Consider the following 18,960-nt stretch of genomic DNA (forward strand, 5'->3'; position numbering starts at 1 on the left):
AAAAACTGAGTCTTAGTGGTAATTTATGATCTCATCTGCAAATGATCCGTTTTAAATAGATTTGTATTAGGCATAAATGAGCTTGAGATCAAATTTTTTTTAATATTTTAAACTTATTTTGATTTATTTAATAATTAAAATGAGTTATGACCAAATCTATTTATTTTATTTAAGATATATTTAATCTGTTTAAAATTTATTGGACCTGTTCCTAGCTATTTAACCGGTTAAACCCACTCAACTTATTTCGTTTAACTTGATTGATCTATTTATTTAATGAGTTATGCCCGCGCCCTTCTCTCTCTCCCTCCTCGTTCTTCATCAAACTCATCGCACATGATGCTACCCCCTTTTAAGACCCACCACCAACAACAACTTCTTCCGCCGGGAATTTTTCCTTCCGCAGAATGAAATGGAAAACTTCTCTTTTTTAATGGAAAACTTCTCTCTTTTATCTTGATCTTTTATCTCAATTCTTTACGGAATTATTGGAAACGTACTAAATTTGGGCACAACATTTGGACACAATTTTATTAGAAACCTGCCAAATCAGGGTACGAAATCTTCTCTTTATAAACGATCTTCGAGAGTTTGGAGAGAAGATCTCGTGCCCAAGTTTGGTAGGTTTCGAATGAAATCTCGCGCCCAAGTTTGGTAGGTTTCCAATCAGAATTCTTTTCGGATCTCTCACAAAAGCTAAATCTCCGTCTCTCGTGCGCGCGGGACCTTGTCTTCGAATGCCGTTATCTGCGTCGAATCTGATCTTTGCTCTCGTCGTTAGTGACACGGTAAGCGTCGTTAATCCTCCCATGTATCGAAAAGCTTTGGGTTTCAGTGTTTTAGGGTTTGAATTTGATGCAAAAAGGTTGGTTCCTTTTGAAATTAGGGAGGAACGTGGGTTTCCTGTGGGGTTTGCGAGCTCCATTTTCATTTGGAGAGCTCTCAGATGCAAACGTGTCTAAATTTCGGGTTATTTTGGGAGGTGGGGGCTAAAGATGGGATCTTTTTGAGTGCAAACTGCTAAGGGAACGACGTTTGGTTTGGTGGTAGATTACGAACTACGTTATGAGTCTGAGCTCTTTTGTTATGATGTGGACGGTAGTTTTCTTTTTCTATATTTTTTAATGATGATTTGGAGTCGTTAATCCTTTTATTTGGGTGAGATTTAACATTCCATTGATGGGTTCACGGTGGCATTGATGGAATTTCTAGAATATGGAGATTTTGGCCACTGGGTTTTCTTCAAATGATTTTATTTTTTCTCTAATAGGGAAGACTGCTCTAACTTTTATGATTTGAAAAATTGTGTCATTATGTATGTTATGCTGGAAACTTGGTTTTCTTTGTTTAAAAAAGTTTACTTTCTAATTAAAATGCAGGAATGTGAGATTTCTGAAGACAGATGGCTTCTTGGTGGTCTTCTTCAGGATGTTCTGAAGGCTATGAAGATCTTTTTTGCTGTAAGAGGGAAAGAGGATAAGACCTATTTTTATGATTCAGAAGGTTCTGACGTTGGATGTTTATGCTAAGTAAAGTTGGTGTTCTTTGTTCAGCACAGTAAAGAAATGTGAGACTCTGAAGACTTTGATATGTTGTAGGCAGACTTCTGCAGGTTGTTGAAAAAAAAAATGAAGACTTTGTAAAAGATTGCTGGATGAAGACCTGTAGTTTGCTGGAAGATGGAAAGAGGATTCTAATTTGCTGACATAAGAGGTGCGGGGTTGTGGTGATTATGGATTCAGAAAATTTAAAAGATGTCATTGATCTTGAGACTGGCACAAGTAGGACAAGCAATGCACAAGAAGGATCTGACAACAGTTTCAGTAGTGGGAATGCAAAGAAGTTGTTGATTAGAGTCTGGAGTGGCCTTGGTGGATTGATGATGGGCGAAGAAGTTGTTAACTTGGGTAATGTTTTCTCCTGTTCTATTGATGGTTGTTATGAGAACGGAGAAATTTTAGCAAAAGAAAGGTTTGACAGAGAGGACAATGTGAGTTCTTTTAAGAAGATAGTAGATACTGATAGGCCAAGAAGGAAGGCTTCCAAAAGGCCTCCAAAACCACCCCGGCCTCCCAAGTCTCTGTCACTGAATGCTTTTGACCAGAAGCTAGTCAACGAGATATCTGAGCTTGCCATGTTGAGGCAGGCAAGAATTGAACGAATGAAGATGCTAAAGAAGAAAAGGAACACCAAGGCAGCATCTTCGAACACCAACTTGTGTGCCATGGTTATCACCATTCTCTTCTTCCTCATCATTATATGGAAAGGTATATCTGTATTTTGATACCTATGATTGTTAGTTTTTGTTTGCAATTCCATCCTTCGTATCACTGTTACGTAGGCATGTTGGAGTGGCTAGATGAAAACTATTTAGTCATGTTAGATTTTGTGAAATATGCATTTTATTACAATAATATATTTTTATTTTAATATTCTTTTCCAAAATAAAACTATAGATTTGAATATTTACTGTATCTTGGATGTTGGCAAGTTTGTAGCCTAAGATTTTTTTTAAAAATTTATGTGAGACTTCTCTTATCGTTCTTTTGCATATGTAGTTGCATCCTTTTTTGTCACAAAATAAGAACTTCCTTAAGAGTTGGGAGACTATTATGTAATGGTATATGTTTTCAATATTTCCAGTTGTTCTGTCCACGAGGACATTGAAGTAGGATCTTGACGGACTTTTGTCTAGTTGGAAGGAAAGAGAGTCGAGTTATGATTTAAATTAATATTCTTGACTGCTATCTCCGAAGACGGCCCCTCTTGTATAGTATCATTCTCTTCCATTTCTTAATTTATTATGTTCTATAAATTCACATGGACCTTAACAGGGTTCCATTTTTTTGGGCAATCAGGCATTGCTTAAGGGCCTTCTTTGTATTTTTGTTGGCTGAAGTACTAAATTCTCTCAGACTATATTAACCTGTAGATGGATTTAGCTTGGTTGCAGCTAAAAACTCAACATTTCATGAATTTTTCTGGAGGCTCACTTTTTTTGTTGACCTTATCCTTTCATGAAATTGTGGCGGATCCCAACTGGGATCTCTGATATCTTGAAGATTCTAACATGCTTACTTCTTTGTAATGTCTGTAGCACATGAATTTTTCTTTTTCTTTTTTGTTTTGTGTGCGTCTTTGTGATATTTCTTCTTGTTTTCTCCATGCTGGGACCCTTTATGCAAGATTTTTAATAAATTAAGGAAAAAGTGTTTGAGAAGAAGAGTATTGAATAGGAAAGGGATGAAACAAGGATTAACTGGGCATTATGTTTTTTAAAAGACATAAGACACTGTAGTTCTACTTCCATTGTTGTGGATAAATGCTGAAACTTTTTCCTTTCTTCTGACGTGTGATGATTTCACTTAAAACCAAAAAGATTTTACCTTATAGATAAAGGATTGATTTTTTGGACTTTCTTACTCAGTTTTAAGGATGTTTGCCGCGAGCAATCACGTCTGATATAAAAATCAGCATATCTTATTTCAGTTGGACTCATGTCTCTGACATTAATGATCAAGATAGAACATGGATGCAATAGCAAATTCCTTTTGGTTTATGTTGGTCCTTTCTATGTTATTTGGAGTTTAGTTTGGTATACACAGGTCTAGGTTTATGTCTAGGGTGACTTTGTTCTACAATAAAGACCATATCCTAGATAATCTTTTATCATATCCTATATATAATTTATGGTTTCAAAATTACTGCATCCATGCTAGAGTTCAGGAACACGCCCATTGATTGCTAAGCCATATTTTATTGTTCTGTCCCCTCTTTTTCCCCAAAAAAGAAAGAAAAACCTTACTCATCAAGGAAGGTTTGTAGGTTATTATCGAAACTTCATCAGCAAGAAAACCCCCAATAGTCTTTAAGCTATATGTGCTGTAAAAATGCATGAAGTTTGCATAAATTGTTATTGATACTTAATCTGCAATACTGTAGATTGCAAGCTATTCCTTGAGATATCTTTTTGGAAAGAAATCTACCGGAACACTGAAATCATGTTAGTTTTTTTGTAAATAAATTGTCATCAGTCAGTTTCGGCAGTAGGATGGTGGGTGTACAAGGGATCTGGATGAGAATTTAAAATTCCTTGCTATTTTTTCTTCTAAATTTTAGCTCCATATTTTAACTGGGTTTTTCAGAGCAAGTCCAGCTTTAACCTTTCATGATCCTTCTTCATCATCATTATTTGTTTGGATAGGATCATTCTCAGTTTAGTTTCAGCAGAGCTTCTTAAGTGGCTTTCTTGGTTCACCAAATCAGCTTCTCCTAACTGTGCTACATATTTTGCTTGGATTAATTGGATCTTCACTATCACCATACCTAATCGGCTCATCCTTCTCATTCAGAAAAATGAATCTGTTATGGGATGATTAGGATATTATGTCTTATGAGACCTTATACACACATGCCACTACAGAAAGAATGGAGAGAATAGATTTAGAAGAAAAAACTAACCCTTTTACTGGTGAATAAAAGCTAACGCATCCTGTTAAAACAAGAAAATCTTGCACTTGCATCTTATTAGTTCTATCATGTCTTATTTCCTTTTCTCCTTTCCACCCAGTACAGCCATGAGTGCATGCATTAACTATTTATTTTGTTCAGCATCAACATTCTGCTGTTAAATAATGGAGATTGAGCATTTGTTTATCTATCTCCTCTTTTTTGTTCTAATTGCAGCATTATAGAGCAGGTATATTGGCTGTATGTCTATGGAGAAGCAGGCAGATGTGTAATTTGAGCAGGATTTGGGAGAGTGAAAAGGATTGATTTCTCCATTTTGAAAAGAAATAAAACAAGGCACAATGTTCGGGTAAAATGTACTCGGTGCCCTTTTCTTTCTTTTCTTTTGTAGCAAGCTATGTTTGGAAGGTTGTGACCTCGGAGCTGTTTATTGTTATTGATGGATTAAGAGACTTGCCCATAGAGCTAGAAGTAATTATCTAGAAGAAAATTTGAAGTACATAATCATGTGCTTCCCATCTAGGAACTCAAAGGACCTAACTTGCCCCAAAATGGTTTTTGACATTATTTGAACTTCTAGTCTTCTTTGTCTTGTTTCTTGATTTCTCTGTCATCTTTGATGCAATGCAAAGCTTTTGTCTTTGGCTGAAAGATTGGCAACTTTTAGAACAAGATTTCCTACCAAAGCTTATGGTGGAAGAACTGAAGAAAGAATGCATTTTTTTCGAATGGAAAGATAGGGAATCAACCCATCAATTTATTGAGAGAACGGATCAAAAGCAATACAAGAACACTGACCTAAAAGCAATAGAAGGAAGAATGGACTGTAAAGACATGTTTCCGACAAAAATGTTTCATCTGAAGAAAAATGCAGCAAACTCATCTTGATGTTGATAGCATAGGAAAAAGATTGTTCTCTATAGAAGTACTTAAAAAGATAAACACCAGTAAATGCACAGTAATTGTCCTTGAGTAAGATGCTGACCTTATAGGAAGACAAATAAACTAAACTGTATGACTAGAGGACCAAGTCGGAAAAATACTGGTAAGGATTAAAATTTTCTTCTTGAAGACATCGGAAATATACATAGCCAAAAATGTGAAATAACACCGTAAGACGGGTAGACGGAGAATTTGGTTGAATTTGGTGGGCAACACTTGCAAGAGATTTATGTTTGGCTTACATTGATGTGGTTAATGCACCCTATCTTGGTAAGCTATAAAAGTGTGGGTATCAAGAAAGGAATAAGGGGGGCTCCAGAACACAGAGGGTTGTCTTGAGATGCAAGGGCTTCTGATTGTGTTTAGCAAACTGAGAAGATGAAGAAAGGAAAAAATGTAAGATCCTTGAAATGAAGAGAAGTATGGCTGATGCTTGTGAGGAAGGGGTATTCTTGTCCATCTGACATAAAGCGAAGCGAAATTAGTTTTTAAGTCTTTAACATTTGATCTGAGATACATACATCTACCAGAAAGAGAAAAAAAAAAAAACAGCCAATGCATTACCAGCTTAGTTTTGAATCAAAAAGCCAGCTTATATCTCTGTGGGGATTGTTTCCTGGTTCCACTCTTCCCTTCACAATAATTCATGATCTCAACAAATTTTGATATGCCTTGCCCATCCTCTTCTATAAAAAAAAGGAAAGAAAGAAAAAGTGTATGGAATTACAAGGGAGATTCTATTGGGCAATGGATAAGAAGGAAAGTTATCAACCTGGTCTCCCCATGAACTTCGGAGATAACGGGGGAGAGAGTAAAGATTTTCTTATTTTATTTTTTCTTAAAAAAATGAGAGATAAATGCACTCTTGAACCCATTCACATACATGTGCATGTGGGCATGCCATTTTTCCATGACATGGCACATTCTTTGTAGAGGCCCAAACAATCCTTCCTAAGCTCTTAAGATCCTGTCGATGGCTTCAAGAGGCAGCAATTGGTCCAAATCTAGATGAGGTACAAATAAGCACCAGCCACAGTTAATGCTATTAAATGTAATGGGCTTGATTGCAAGAATTTTGGTAAGAGATCAAACGGGTGGCAGTTGATGAATGGAATTAGAGCTAAAAAAGACTCAGGTCGGGTTCAGGTGGGTAGGTCAGGCAACCCACTTGAGCCTATCCTAAGTAGGTATGATAATTTATGATCCAATCCATCAATCTCACTTGTGAATGATTTGATGATCATAAACGGATCACCTATATCGATCTATTTATGAAATGGGTTGGGTTCGAATTGAGACCTTTGACCCATTTAATGTATTCTGATTTGTTTAATAATTGGGTTGGCTCATAACCCAATCTATTTAACTCGTTTATGACTTATTTAACCCGTTTAAAACCTACTGTTTCTATATTTTCTAATCCAATCTGCTTAACCTATTAAAATCTATTTAATTTGTTAGAATTCTGTTTAACTTGTTTAACTTGAATTTGACCCGTTTAATAAATAGGTTGTGGGCCGAGTTAGGTTACTTGTTTAATAAGCTAGTCGGGTTTAGACATGATTTTTTGACTTATTTAATAAATATGTCAGATTCGGATTGATGAATTTTTAATCCGACCCAATAATTACCATCCCTAGTCATACGCCTGAGGTTAGTCTTCTATTGCCGAGCTCAAGCGCCGCTAGAGTGGAACAGGAATCACCCAAAGCATTAACCAGATATAGAAATAAAAAATAAAACACCAATAGTCATTTTGGAAATGCTATGTCATTGTTATCTTAGAATATTCTTCTAAGATTTTTTTTCTAGGAGTCAAGAATAGAATCAAGCCATGATCTTAGCAATCAAGGGTCAACTTAAGCCATAATCAATAGTGCTATTTTTGAATATTCTCCTCTAATTTTGTACAGATAGTTATTATAGCATGTAAATATTCAATAGTTATTATAGCTACAGTTTGACATTTTTGTACAGATATACTTATCATTTTTGTTCCCATTTTTGTTGTTCTTTGTACTTATATAGAAACCCATGCTTGGGTTAGGAAGGGGTAAAAGTGACCACCAATGGATCATGCTCTACATGGGCATAGATTGGGGCACAACATTTTAATTAATCTTTCCCTCCCCACTTTGCTCCTTTTAACCTAGCTATTCTGGTTTTTCTTTTTGAATTCTTGAAATGAACACAACGAATAGGAATAATCAAAACACCAATAGTCATGCCTATTAATAGCTACTTTACAAATAGTTCCTATTTTTTGTTTGTCTATTGTTTTTGATATAATTCTAGCTTAAAGATACTTTTTACCAAGAAAACAAAAATAAAAAGACAGGTGTAAATGGAATAATTATGATAGGCATAAAAATAAAAAGATATGTTGTGGGTAATTTATGACAGTTTTTCTCTTGAAATAGTTAGGCTTATCGTAAACAAATTCGACTGGATTTATTATTCCTTGCTCATGCCTGCAACAAGGAGAGAAGGTCATTCCCTGCTTTGTAAACCATTATATATTAGTATATTTTTAGTATACATTAATAACTTGAATGTGCAATGCGCATGAGCAGTAGATAAAAAACAAAAGGCTAATAGTCTTATCATTTCAAAATTCTTACATGATATGAATGGTTAGATGACTTCAGAAAAAAATGGTGCAGTCCTCTAAAAAAAGTGAATGGAAGTCAGGGCTGGAGAGGCTTATAGGCTAGCATAAGACTTTTCTTTTTAATTTTCCATCCTTATAAATCAATTCAAATAGCTATCTTCAACATCAATCTCCACTTGTTACTAACAGTAATTAATATTGATAGCAGGCCTTGAGCTGAAACAATACAATCAAATAAATGATATTATTCTTGAGCTACACATCTAGTAAGATATTCACAAGAGACCAGGCACCATGTAATCATGTTGTTAATATTGCTCTAATATTTAAAGCAAGGTCTACAATACCGGTTTCATATAGGTACTATATTGGTACAGTATTAGTATAGATCAATTCTTGTTATTGATATGTTTCTTGTATCGAGTGTTGATTCGCTATCGATACAGTATTGTTCGATATTCCAATATGGCAAATTATAATTTGAAAGATTTATGAGAATGGAAATAGAATTTATAGAATTGGTGTATGTATATACTTTCTTTTTCACTATTCAGACAACATCATCATAAAAATCATAGATGTAAAATAAAATAATAATTGAAAATTTCTGTAAAACAGTGTTGTTCCTTAAATTAATTAAACAGTTTTGACTAACAACCAAAACTTAAACAAAATGCAAACACCAAGATCAATATGCATTAACACAATTGCAGTCGGCAACGTAAAGCAACGTAATGGGTAGAGGCGGCTCAACGTCACAATCATCAGAGGTGAGGGGAAATAGCACAGCGGCCAAAAATGACTAGTCAATATCCAATAGTATGGCATCAAACTCACCTTCACAATTGAATATCCTATATGCATAAAAAGTAAAATTTTTATTGAAGACCAATAAATCATTGATTTAAAGTAATTTCTATATCAAATTTATGAGACATTTCATATGGAAAAGTAAGAACTTTAACTCAAGACAATTTATATTTCTAGAGAATGAAATGAACGAATTGTATAAATTGTCTCCTCACTTGCTTATGTATCATTTTTCACTTTTAGTTATTATTTTATTTCTCCATTGAAAAGGAATTATCATCCTAATAACATTTAATTTCCTTAATTTACACCAATTGAATGTAAGAGAGATCTTGGCGCATGAAATGATGAAACTATGCTCAAGCTCAGCTTAAAGTTAAGAGGAAATCAGTTATGATAGACTTTTCACTTGCTAAACCACCCATGGCATGAGTCCTTTAAAATATCTAGAACTTTAATTCTTTGCATTTTTTTTATCATTGTTTCTTAACAGTAATATAATAAATAAAGTTACTAAAAATGTTCAGACAAGGAATTTCATTATAATCTAATTAAATTAGATGTAATGCAAAACAAATAAAAATCTTTTTAATGAAGCACATATCTTTTGGTATGCAATTAATAAAACTTCTTTTGAGTACAATAACATGATCTTCATCCAAACTCTAAATTATTATATTCTTATTTAGGATCACTGATTTCATAATAATTGTAATAACAAAACTCTTTGGTTTTATCGTATTCAAACCATGTATTAGCTTTTTAAATGAATAAATAGGCATCGGGAGTGGTCCAAATTTATCATTTTCCATAGTTGATTAATTTCCTCCACTATCTCAAACTGCTTATGAAATATAAGAATTGTAGATTAGAATTATTATATATAATCCTAAATAGTGTATTTTCTAATAGAGAGGAGGGAGAAAAGCTTAAATGTTGGGGCATGCAATTTATCACATGAATTGTATTGAGCTGTTGCAAGCTCACAAAGAGTTCATGAAATCATAAGAACACTGGGAATCATCGAGTAACTGTCTCGACAAGCTTAGGCTTGGATGACGAATAGACCAGAACTGAAGTCATAATATTTCCCAAGAAAAAAATGAAATTCAACAACATCTCCATTGAACTAAACTCCTTATGCTGGATGAATATCATTCCTAATGATCTATCAGATCTGACTCCATTTATCTCGATGAATATTCTTGTTGTTTTCGTATTTTTGTTTCACTACGATTAGTTAGATAACAAGTAGAGATTGATGTTGAACATAGTGTTTGCAAGGAGTAAATCTTTGCTATTCATTAAATTATTGGACCTCTAGTCTTATAGCTTTGTATCCGTTGGAGATAAGAAATCTATATCTACAAGTGTCTTTCCTAACAATATCTTTGGCTTTAATTAAGGAGCGTCCTTTGTAGTTATAAAAGTCGAATATGAACTATCCTAACTATTTATGGTTTCTTGTTCACACTGTAGGTATCATGGTTAATATGAGTTGAGATTGATAAAGAAGAGATATTAAGAGGGTGGATATTTGTACTTTTCAGCTTAAAGGCCCACTTACACAGTAGACATCTCACAATGCCAAGTCATGAGGTGGTGCATAAGAACTGAGGTGTGAAAGGAGAAAATATCATTTGTATCATTATCATCATTTCCCATTTGTCATTATCTCTTCAATGGAATGGTGGTGATTAATATTGCGTGAGAGAGCGAGAGATGTTATCAAGTACGTGGGGTGGCAACTTTTTGGTTTTGTTGTTGAAGTGAAAAATTTTAATTTGAACAGATGGACGATGGAAAGGCTCAGAACAATCGATATTTATGGTTTTCAAACTTTATCACTTAAATTTAGATTTTGGATTTATCTATCTATGCGATGCATTAATCTTTGGAGGTTAGCTGTATTATTCATGAAGAAAGAGAGCTTTGGTGTTCAAAGTATAAAGGACCATCATGTCAAAATCCAGCTTAACTAATGAGAAAAAGGTCAAAGTTTTATCACATGTTTGATGTGAAGGCTGACTCTAATATCTATCAAGCTTAAATAGGTAGGTAGAGAAGTAGTTGTTCGATAACCCCCTAGTTGGCCAATCTTGGATGTGTGCCCTACTATTTTCTCACCATCATCTTGGTAGCCACTTCTTTTTTATTATTATTATTATTATTCTTTTCTTTTGACTGTGCCGGAGCTGTAAAGGGGCTCCAGGAGGGTGCCATGGTTGCAAGCATAAAATTGGACACACACACACACACACACACACATACATACATATACACACATATATAGACATACATATACATACATACATACATACATACATATATATGTGTGTGTATATATGTGTGTGTGTATATATGTATGTATGTATGTATGTGTGTGTGTGTGTGTATGTGTGTGTGTGTGTATCTATGTGTATGTGAGTATACATATATATATATATATATATATATATATATATATATATATATACATACATATATATATATATACATACATACATATATATATATACATACATATATATATATACATACATATATATATATACATACATATATATATATACATACATATATATATATATACATACATATATATATATATACATACATATATATATATATATACACACATATACATATTATGTATGTGTATGTATGTATGTATGTATATAAAAGCTCGTCACCCTGCCAATTAATACCTAAGATGCTACCACGAGTATCACCATCAGTTCCCTATTTATGAAAGAAAAGTGCAGCTGAAAGCCTGAAATAATGCAAGTTTTCTTTTCCAAAGTGTTGTGAGAGTCAACGCTCGTCATCCTCTCAATGAATACCTGAACGGTGCTACCACACGAAGCACCATGACTTCCCTATTTATGAAAGAAAAGTGCAGCTGAAATATAACTTCCAAAATTGTGGCCAAAAGCGTCTCAAACAAATTGATGTTTATTTGATTGGTTGTGCAACATTCTTGGCCACAAATCTTTCTGCCACCTAATTGTATTATTTTCTGAGCGACATTAATTTTCTTTGGTATTATTTCGTGGCCTCGACATTAGTCATGCATCCCTCCCTTGAGATTTGAGATGTCTAATGTGTGACATGCACCTGTATGTCTCTATGCATCTCTAGATAGGATGAACGGCTTAAAACCCAATGGCCATCCACATCACATCCATTGCATTTGGTTGGCCAGCAGCGTGTCGTTAGCTATGTAATTCTGAAATTTCAAGCATCAAACAGTCCAAGAATACTAATGTCATGAAGGACCACATTTTTTCAATGCAGAAAGAGGGAAGGATACGATGTAGCTGGATACATAGTCTGTCAAGACAAGCTATGGCTTCCATATCCGAGAATATTGGTTTCACATGCAAGATTCCATGCATCACAAGCATGAAACAACAATCGCACTTGGCATGTGTAGTCCACTTGAGTTCAAGAGAGGAGAACATGGTAGAATTGATAATATGAAGATCAATGTCTCGCACTGAGGAGTTTTGAGTTTTAGTAGTGCAGAGGTTAGATAGATTAAAGAATGTAGCCGTGTGCAAATTTCAGAGATTTCTTTTAAAAGCTCTATATTACATGAAAAGAACTAATGCTAGGGATTAATATTATTTTTTTGAAAGGTAGGTATCTTTCAATATCTAATTTAAGCTATGATACCTTAATTACTGATGGTGATCCAAGGATGCGCTAAGATGACGTCTTGTATTGAGATGTTGGTAAAGAACAAGGCCTCTTCTCGAGCCTTTGGCTCCCCGGTTCGGTCGAAAAGGGTTTTCATATGCATGTTTGGATGTGTGTATATGTTAACCTTTAGGCTTTTCTAGGCATAGTCTAATGTTATGGAGATTCTAGAAAGCACATGGTCTGATCCGCATGCCAAACAATACATTGGTCAGAATAGGCAAAGGAGCCAACCTTAGACAAAACTATGGATATTGTTGACTTAAGCCTGAGCCACGTAGATTTATAGCTGTTGGTTGAGTTTGTGAGAGACCTTCTCATTGAGGAAACCTGACAACATATTCTATACTCATTTCTTATAGTGAAGCTTCCATCATTGCCTCTTGTTGTGGATATAGGTCTTAATGTCTTACAACATGGATCCTTATGTTTTCATGTTGCACTTCTTTTTAAGTCCTTCCTTCTTCAATTGGTTGGCAACTTGGTATCTTAGTCTTTCTGCTTCCTTTTTTTAAGTAAAAGATAGTCATCCATGGGAACATTCATTCAGTGATGGTATCTCACTCTAGGTTTCACTTATCTAATTTCCTTCTTGGCTAACTAGGCCTAATTGATGGAGTATAAGACGACAAGCCAATTTGGCTAGTACAAGACTGCCGTACCCGGCATTGCATATGGTTATTATATCTAGAACTGCAGGTCTTGACCAAAGTTCTAGCATGCCCAATTGCCCACTAGGGTTTGCTTCTAAATATTCCCTTACTTCTCTATGCTTGTTTTAGAATCATGCGATTATGCCGATCAATAAACTTAAATTCTTCGGCTAACATCTCTAAGAACTTATCCAAACTCTCTATGTTATTTTTAGTTTTCTTGCATATTGGAGAATCAAATTCCCATTAAAATAATTTCTCCATCGGCATCTTTGATTCCATCAATTTCCTCTCTCTCTCTCTCTCTCAAAAAAAAAAGAAAAAAAGAAAAAAAAAGGAGAGATTTCATTAAATGAAATCCTATCTCCCAAGCAAGCCTTTAAGAGGTAGGAGAACCATCCCTTTCCTTCCTCGTCTAAACCATTGGATGGACCCAATGAAATAATGAGCTTTTTAGTTTTTAGCATGTTTCTAACTATAGCCATATAAATGGTTTCTTGATACATGATTTGTGATCAGTTATTAGCATGGTATACCGTATCAATTAAAACAGAATATCATGGGGCGTACTGTACCATATTGATTTGATACTGATATTTGATACTGGTGATGTACTATTATAGCATCAGCATATGCATGGTCTGGTATCGGCAAATTTTGATTATTAGTGTCCTCAAGTCAAAAACATAAGCACTTGTTCCCCAATGCAGCGTGGACCAGAGACTTTATTTTTTGCGTGGCTCCTGTCTTAAGGAATTAAAGTCAGACAAGTGGACCACAAACAGTGTGAAGCCACCAAGAAAATAGGTAAGCAGGAGGTGCCCAGATGAACAGGTTCGTTGGTCCATTAATGGCTTCATTCCCCCATGGCCTTTAGTCTTGGAAAAATAAACATCAAATAATAATACAAGAGATACTAAAACATCAAGAAATCTCATAACAAAATGTCATGCAATTTATATATGTATATTTCTAATCCTTGCCTTAATAATATATAGTCTTATGTATCACATCGTATGTGGGGCAGTGTATGTCAATGGGACCTGAGCAATTAACAGACAATAAATATTGAAGCACCAATTTGGTTTTGCTTTGTTTTCTGATTTTAGTTTCAAAAGTTGACGTAGAAAGAAGTATTAGATCAGATGGCTAATATAATGAAACTTTTTTGGTCTTCTAAATTGGTATTTAAATTTTAAAGGATATGGGAAACAAGTAATAATTGTTTCTGAAAACATGACTCAAAAACATAAGCAAGAACTAGTAGAAGCTTGGTGAAAATGATGAGATTTGTTTAGTTAGACAACTGTGTCCGGTTGATCCTTTGGCTGACCATGTCACCTAGACTTCGATGTGATCAAATCCTTAGAAACTAGCTCACAGATATATAATTGAACACATAAATCTCGACTTAGGAGGCCTACTCGGCTATGAGTAGTTGGCATGGGTCCAATAGACTTAGATGTGGTGGTTGGTGTTGCCACACCGATAAGCTCTTGAGCTAGCAAAATAGGTCCACCAGATGGATGGCTTGCGCCGCCCGGCTTCACCGGTTGCTTGCTCGGTGTCCTCCAATAGATCCTTGGCCATTAATAAGTAGGTTGATGTGGGCCATCTTCCTTAATCAAGGATTCAGTCAGAAATGGCCAGCTCAAATTTGAAATAGGCGGAGGTCTTGCAGCCACCTTTCTAGACTCTAGAGCGTGCATCGCCACTAGTGTAATTTTCTCATAAACCAAGTGTTTTCTTCAATCAAATCCTATTATATACACTACATATTTGCTCTTCTCATAGAAGTTGAGGGGAAAAAAAAATGAATTTGAAGGCTTTCTCCAAGGCCTCGTTCCTCTTCTACCGGTACGTCCTAAGGAGACTTAGAAGTGCCCATGCAACCCAAGTAAAATTGTGCAAGCGCCCTTCCCAAGAGAAGCTGTCAAGCCAAGTTCTAGTCTGTGATGTGGAAGGAGGGCTCTTGAGGTCTTCCTCCACCTTCCCATACTTCATGCTTGTGGCCTTGGAAGGAGGGGAGTTCCTAAGGGGTCTTCTACTCTTGCTTCTATACCCTTTGATCTGTCTTGTTAGCCATGAGGTGGGGCTTAGGCTCATGGTCATGGTGGCCTTTTGTGGGCTAAAGAAGGATGGTTTTAGGGTAGGGAGGGCTGTGTTACCCAAGTTCTTCTTGGAGGATGTGGGGTTGGAAGGGTTTGAGGTCTTGAGGAGGGGAGGGAAGAGGATGTGTGTTAGTAGTATGCCGAGGGTGATGGTGGAAGGGTTCTTGAAGGAGTATTTGGAGGTGGAGGTGGTCTTGGGGAGGGAGTTGAAGGAGCTTGGTGGCTATTACACTGGGTTGATGGAAAAGGAGAGTCAGGCATGGGAGGGCATGAATTTTAAGGAGTTATTTGGAGGAGAGGGAGAGATGAAAGCAGGTGCTATCGGTTTTGGAAGCTATCTCAGCTCTCATCATCACCGATTGTTCTCCCATTGCAAGGTTAATCTCTCTCCCTTCTCTGTATACATACACACACACACACACATATATATATATACACACACACACATACACACAAAAACATTTATATATATATATATATATATATATATATATATATATATATACATATGTATGTATGTATGTATGTATGTATGTACACACACACACATATATATATATAACAGAAGCATCACTAATTATTTTAGGGAAATCAAAAATTATTCATATCAAACATATGAAAAAACATCTCTGAAGAGGTGAAGAGGCGCAACTAGTAAGCTATAGCTATGTTCGCTGAGATCTACACCACACGCATAGGTACATAAAAGATAACAAAATTATTGTATAATTTAATGTGCACATGCATATAAGTCATGCATCCATACATACATGCGTAGTCTTGTTAAGAATAAGAATAACAAGAGGGAAAGTTTTATTTTTTTTCTAAAAAATGAATTTGTTTTCAAAGCAATAAATCATGAATAAGCATAAATATTGAAAAACACATACTTAGATGCATGATAGAAAGTATGACAGATTTTTTAGCAATTTTAAAAGTATTGCCCAAGCCATCCTAATAGTGTTCCATGCCTTTGACTTTTTATAAAGCGATAAAAAAAAACCAAGACCACAAGGGTATGCTGGCCACAATCACATTCAGGCGTCAACCAATGAAATTTTGACATATTAGTCCTTTCTTAGCAAAATATCTAAACAGTCTTTTTTTCTATAAAAAGACAATTATAATTTTTTTTATAACTAGGACAAAGTAATCCCTCTTGTCCAATTAATTGCACTCCCTTAATATTTTCATATTAATGGCAAATATGATATTTTTTTCCTTCTCTGCGATAACAACACATACTCCTTTAGCGATCCACATGTCCCCCTCTGCTTATTTAAGATTGTGATAGTAGTACAGACTAGGTTATTAATCATTGCTTAGCTTTTAAGACAAAAAGATTTAATCACTAAATAGACTGCAGGGACCATTTTGTCTCATTTTATAGAAAAATTGGATCCTAAATATAGTTGGGAAAAAAAGGATTAAGTTGGAATTTGACAGAGGAAGGAGGACCAAGTTCTCCAAGTCCCTTGTTTTATTCATAACAACGGATATATAGTGACGGTTGTTGCCCTTTCTTAAAATTACCACCATATATTGGAGCACACAGCTTGGTAATTTCTACGGTTCTATCGTTCTACGAACGTAGCAGCACCTTACTATTTTTCCCAAAACATGCTATACACCTCATTATTGTCTTGCACGTAAGGCTTCACCTACTGGATTCTAAGCCCTTTATTATGATAAATAACAATAAATAGCTTATAAAATAGTTACTCCAGGTTCACCGTTTTGGTATCAGATCCCGTATTGATATCATACTAGCATAGTATCGGCATAGTACGGTATCGAATTTTTTTGCTATACCGAGTGTTGGTACACCATCTATACTGAATACCAGTATCGAATCGACACATGCAGTATGATATATTCTATACCATTTGGTTCGGATTGGTACGGCATATCATAAATTTTCATACTTCTAAAATTTCCATACTTCTACTAATGAACCATGACTTGTACCGATCTAGTTATGTTGGTGACTTGTCATATGTATTTTTTTTTGTATGGAGACTCGCCATAGCTAGATATTTGCCTTTCCTTGCAGGAAGTGTACTTGGTTAGCGAAGCTGAGAAGAGAAGATGGCATCCCCTGCCAAGATCAGCATACCCTAAGCCACTAATCTTTCATGATGGCAGGATAGCCTTCAGGCCAACCCCAATCTCCACACTCTGCATGTTCCTATGGCTTCCCCTTGGCATCCTTCTCGCCATCTTCCGAGCCGTCACCTTCATCTTCCTCCCCTTCGCCATCTCCACTCCTATCCTTGCCTTCGTTGGCATGTACTGCCGGATCACCACCACCACCTCCTCCTCCTCCCCGCCTCGAGAGCTCGAGCATTCTCGAAAATCTCATGGCCAGATCTATGTCTGCAACCACCGCACCCTCCTCGACCCCCTTTACATCTCCGCCATGCTCAAACGCCACGTCACCGCCACCACCTACAGCATCAGCCGCGTCTCGGAGTTCCTCTCTCCGATCAAAACCATCAGGCTTACGAGGAACCGAGAGGCCGACAGGGCGAGGATGGAGTCGGTACTCAGAGAAGGAGACCTTGTGGTGTGCCCCGAAGGGACGACGTGCCGCGAGCCGTATCTCCTCCGCTTCAGCCCGCTGTTCGCCGAGCTAATCAGCCAAGAGGTGGTGCCAGTTGCACTGAAGGCGCACGTCGACATGTTCCACGGCACGACGGCGAGCGGCTTCAAGGGCTTGGATCCACTCTATTTTCTGATGAATCCATACCCATGGTATGAACTGGTGTTCAAAGAGAAGGTATCCACTAGTTCTATCAATGGCAGGGAGTGCAGCAGCCGTGAGGTGGCCAACTACGTTCAGGAGAAGATGGGGAAGGCGTTGGGATTTGAGTGCACAGCTCTGACAAGGAGGGACAAGTACTTGATGCTTGCAGGTAACGAAGGGCTAATTGATAGAGAAGCAAAGGGGAGCTGATATGAGATCATGGACGGATGCAATGGCTCCTTCCTTTCACAAAAGATAGGGGAGCATGGCTAGAAAAAGATACTGCAAGTGCTCGTTTTACGACATCTTCTGTTTCTCTCACTTCATCCTGCTTCTAGGCTTGTGAAGCTATGAGTTTTCTTTCTTTCTTTTTTTCGTTTGTTTGGTTAGAGATTGAAGTAATCGTTCAATACTATAGACACAAGACAGAAAGAAGGACTAAGATTATAAATGTCGCCTAGTGCTATGTTACATAATTTGTACAGAAGTGTTCATCCTATTAAGTGAAGGTAGTTGAAACACATGATATATTTCTTATTCGTACAGACCAGTCCCAACCCGTGTATGCATTTATGTATGTATGTGTGTGTATATATATATATATATATATCATTAATTATAGTTATCTAAGGGCAGATACTTTCTGAGCCCAATAAAACACAAGCCAACAAGCCTGATCTGAGCATTTACAGCACACCGCACATTGCTGCACAAATATAAACGGTTATTGATAGGGGACAAAATGGATCGTTCTACTTAGGACAGGGGACTACCCCATTCTGGCCAAGCAGACCTCAATGCCGACCAAGAGCCGAAGAGGCCCTGTCGGCCGCAAGCAATGTTGCCCCGACTTCAGCTTAGGGCACTCTACTAAGTAGACTTCAAAGTCAAGAAGGCTAGGCCGATCTTAGAACC

General features: G+C 36.3%; 2 protein-coding genes across 4 annotated transcripts; both read left to right on the forward strand.

The window, feature by feature from the left end:
* The first annotated feature begins 249 nt into the window (after positions 1-249).
* On the forward strand, positions 250-5,121 carry LOC103721023 (uncharacterized). 3 transcript variants are annotated; one of them, XR_016399599.1, is made up of 4 exons: positions 250-788; positions 1,380-2,267; positions 2,644-2,768; positions 4,687-5,121. XR_016399599.1 is itself a non-coding variant. In XM_088717022.2 (3 exons), exons 2-3 carry the CDS (start codon positions 1,733-1,735, stop codon positions 4,692-4,694), a joined length of 543 nt encoding a protein of 180 aa, XP_088573148.1. In that variant the 5' UTR covers positions 250-788; positions 1,380-1,732; the 3' UTR covers positions 4,695-5,121. The 3 variants fall into 3 exon arrangements, 2 of the variants coding, with proteins under 2 accessions (XP_088573148.1, XP_089785338.1); XM_088717022.2 differs by lacking the exon at positions 2,644-2,768; XM_089929212.1 differs by lacking the exon at positions 2,644-2,768 and having other exon boundaries at positions 4,700-5,047.
* A 9,497-nt stretch (positions 5,122-14,618) lies between these two features.
* On the forward strand, positions 14,619-18,566 carry LOC103721029 (putative glycerol-3-phosphate acyltransferase 3). The gene is made up of 2 exons (XM_008811055.6): positions 14,619-15,676; positions 17,353-18,566. Exons 1-2 carry the CDS (start codon positions 15,002-15,004, stop codon positions 18,253-18,255), a joined length of 1,578 nt encoding a protein of 525 aa, XP_008809277.2. The 5' UTR covers positions 14,619-15,001; the 3' UTR covers positions 18,256-18,566.
* The last annotated feature ends 394 nt before the right edge of the window (positions 18,567-18,960 follow it).

This window comes from Phoenix dactylifera, chromosome 2 (genome assembly GCF_051530095.1).
Source record: "Phoenix dactylifera cultivar Ajwa chromosome 2, Ajwa_hap1_PhDact_Kaust_v1.1, whole genome shotgun sequence".
In the NCBI taxonomy this organism is placed as follows: Eukaryota; Viridiplantae; Streptophyta; class Magnoliopsida; order Arecales; family Arecaceae; genus Phoenix; species Phoenix dactylifera.

Excerpts from the sequence above, each read along its gene's own strand:
- LOC103721029 (XM_008811055.6), top strand. The coding sequence starts at position 15,002 with ATGAATTTGAAGGCTTTCTCCAAGGCCTCGTTCCTCTTCTACCGGTAC. Across the intron at positions 15,677-17,352 it reads GATTGTTCTCCCATTGCAAG|GAAGTGTACTTGGTTAGCGA; the intron begins GTTAATCTCTCT and ends CTTTCCTTGCAG.
- LOC103721023 (XM_089929212.1), top strand. The coding sequence starts at position 1,733 with ATGGATTCAGAAAATTTAAAAGATGTCATTGATCTTGAGACTGGCACA. Across the intron at positions 2,268-4,699 it reads CCTCATCATTATATGGAAAG|GTATATTGGCTGTATGTCTA; the intron begins GTATATCTGTAT and ends ATTATAGAGCAG.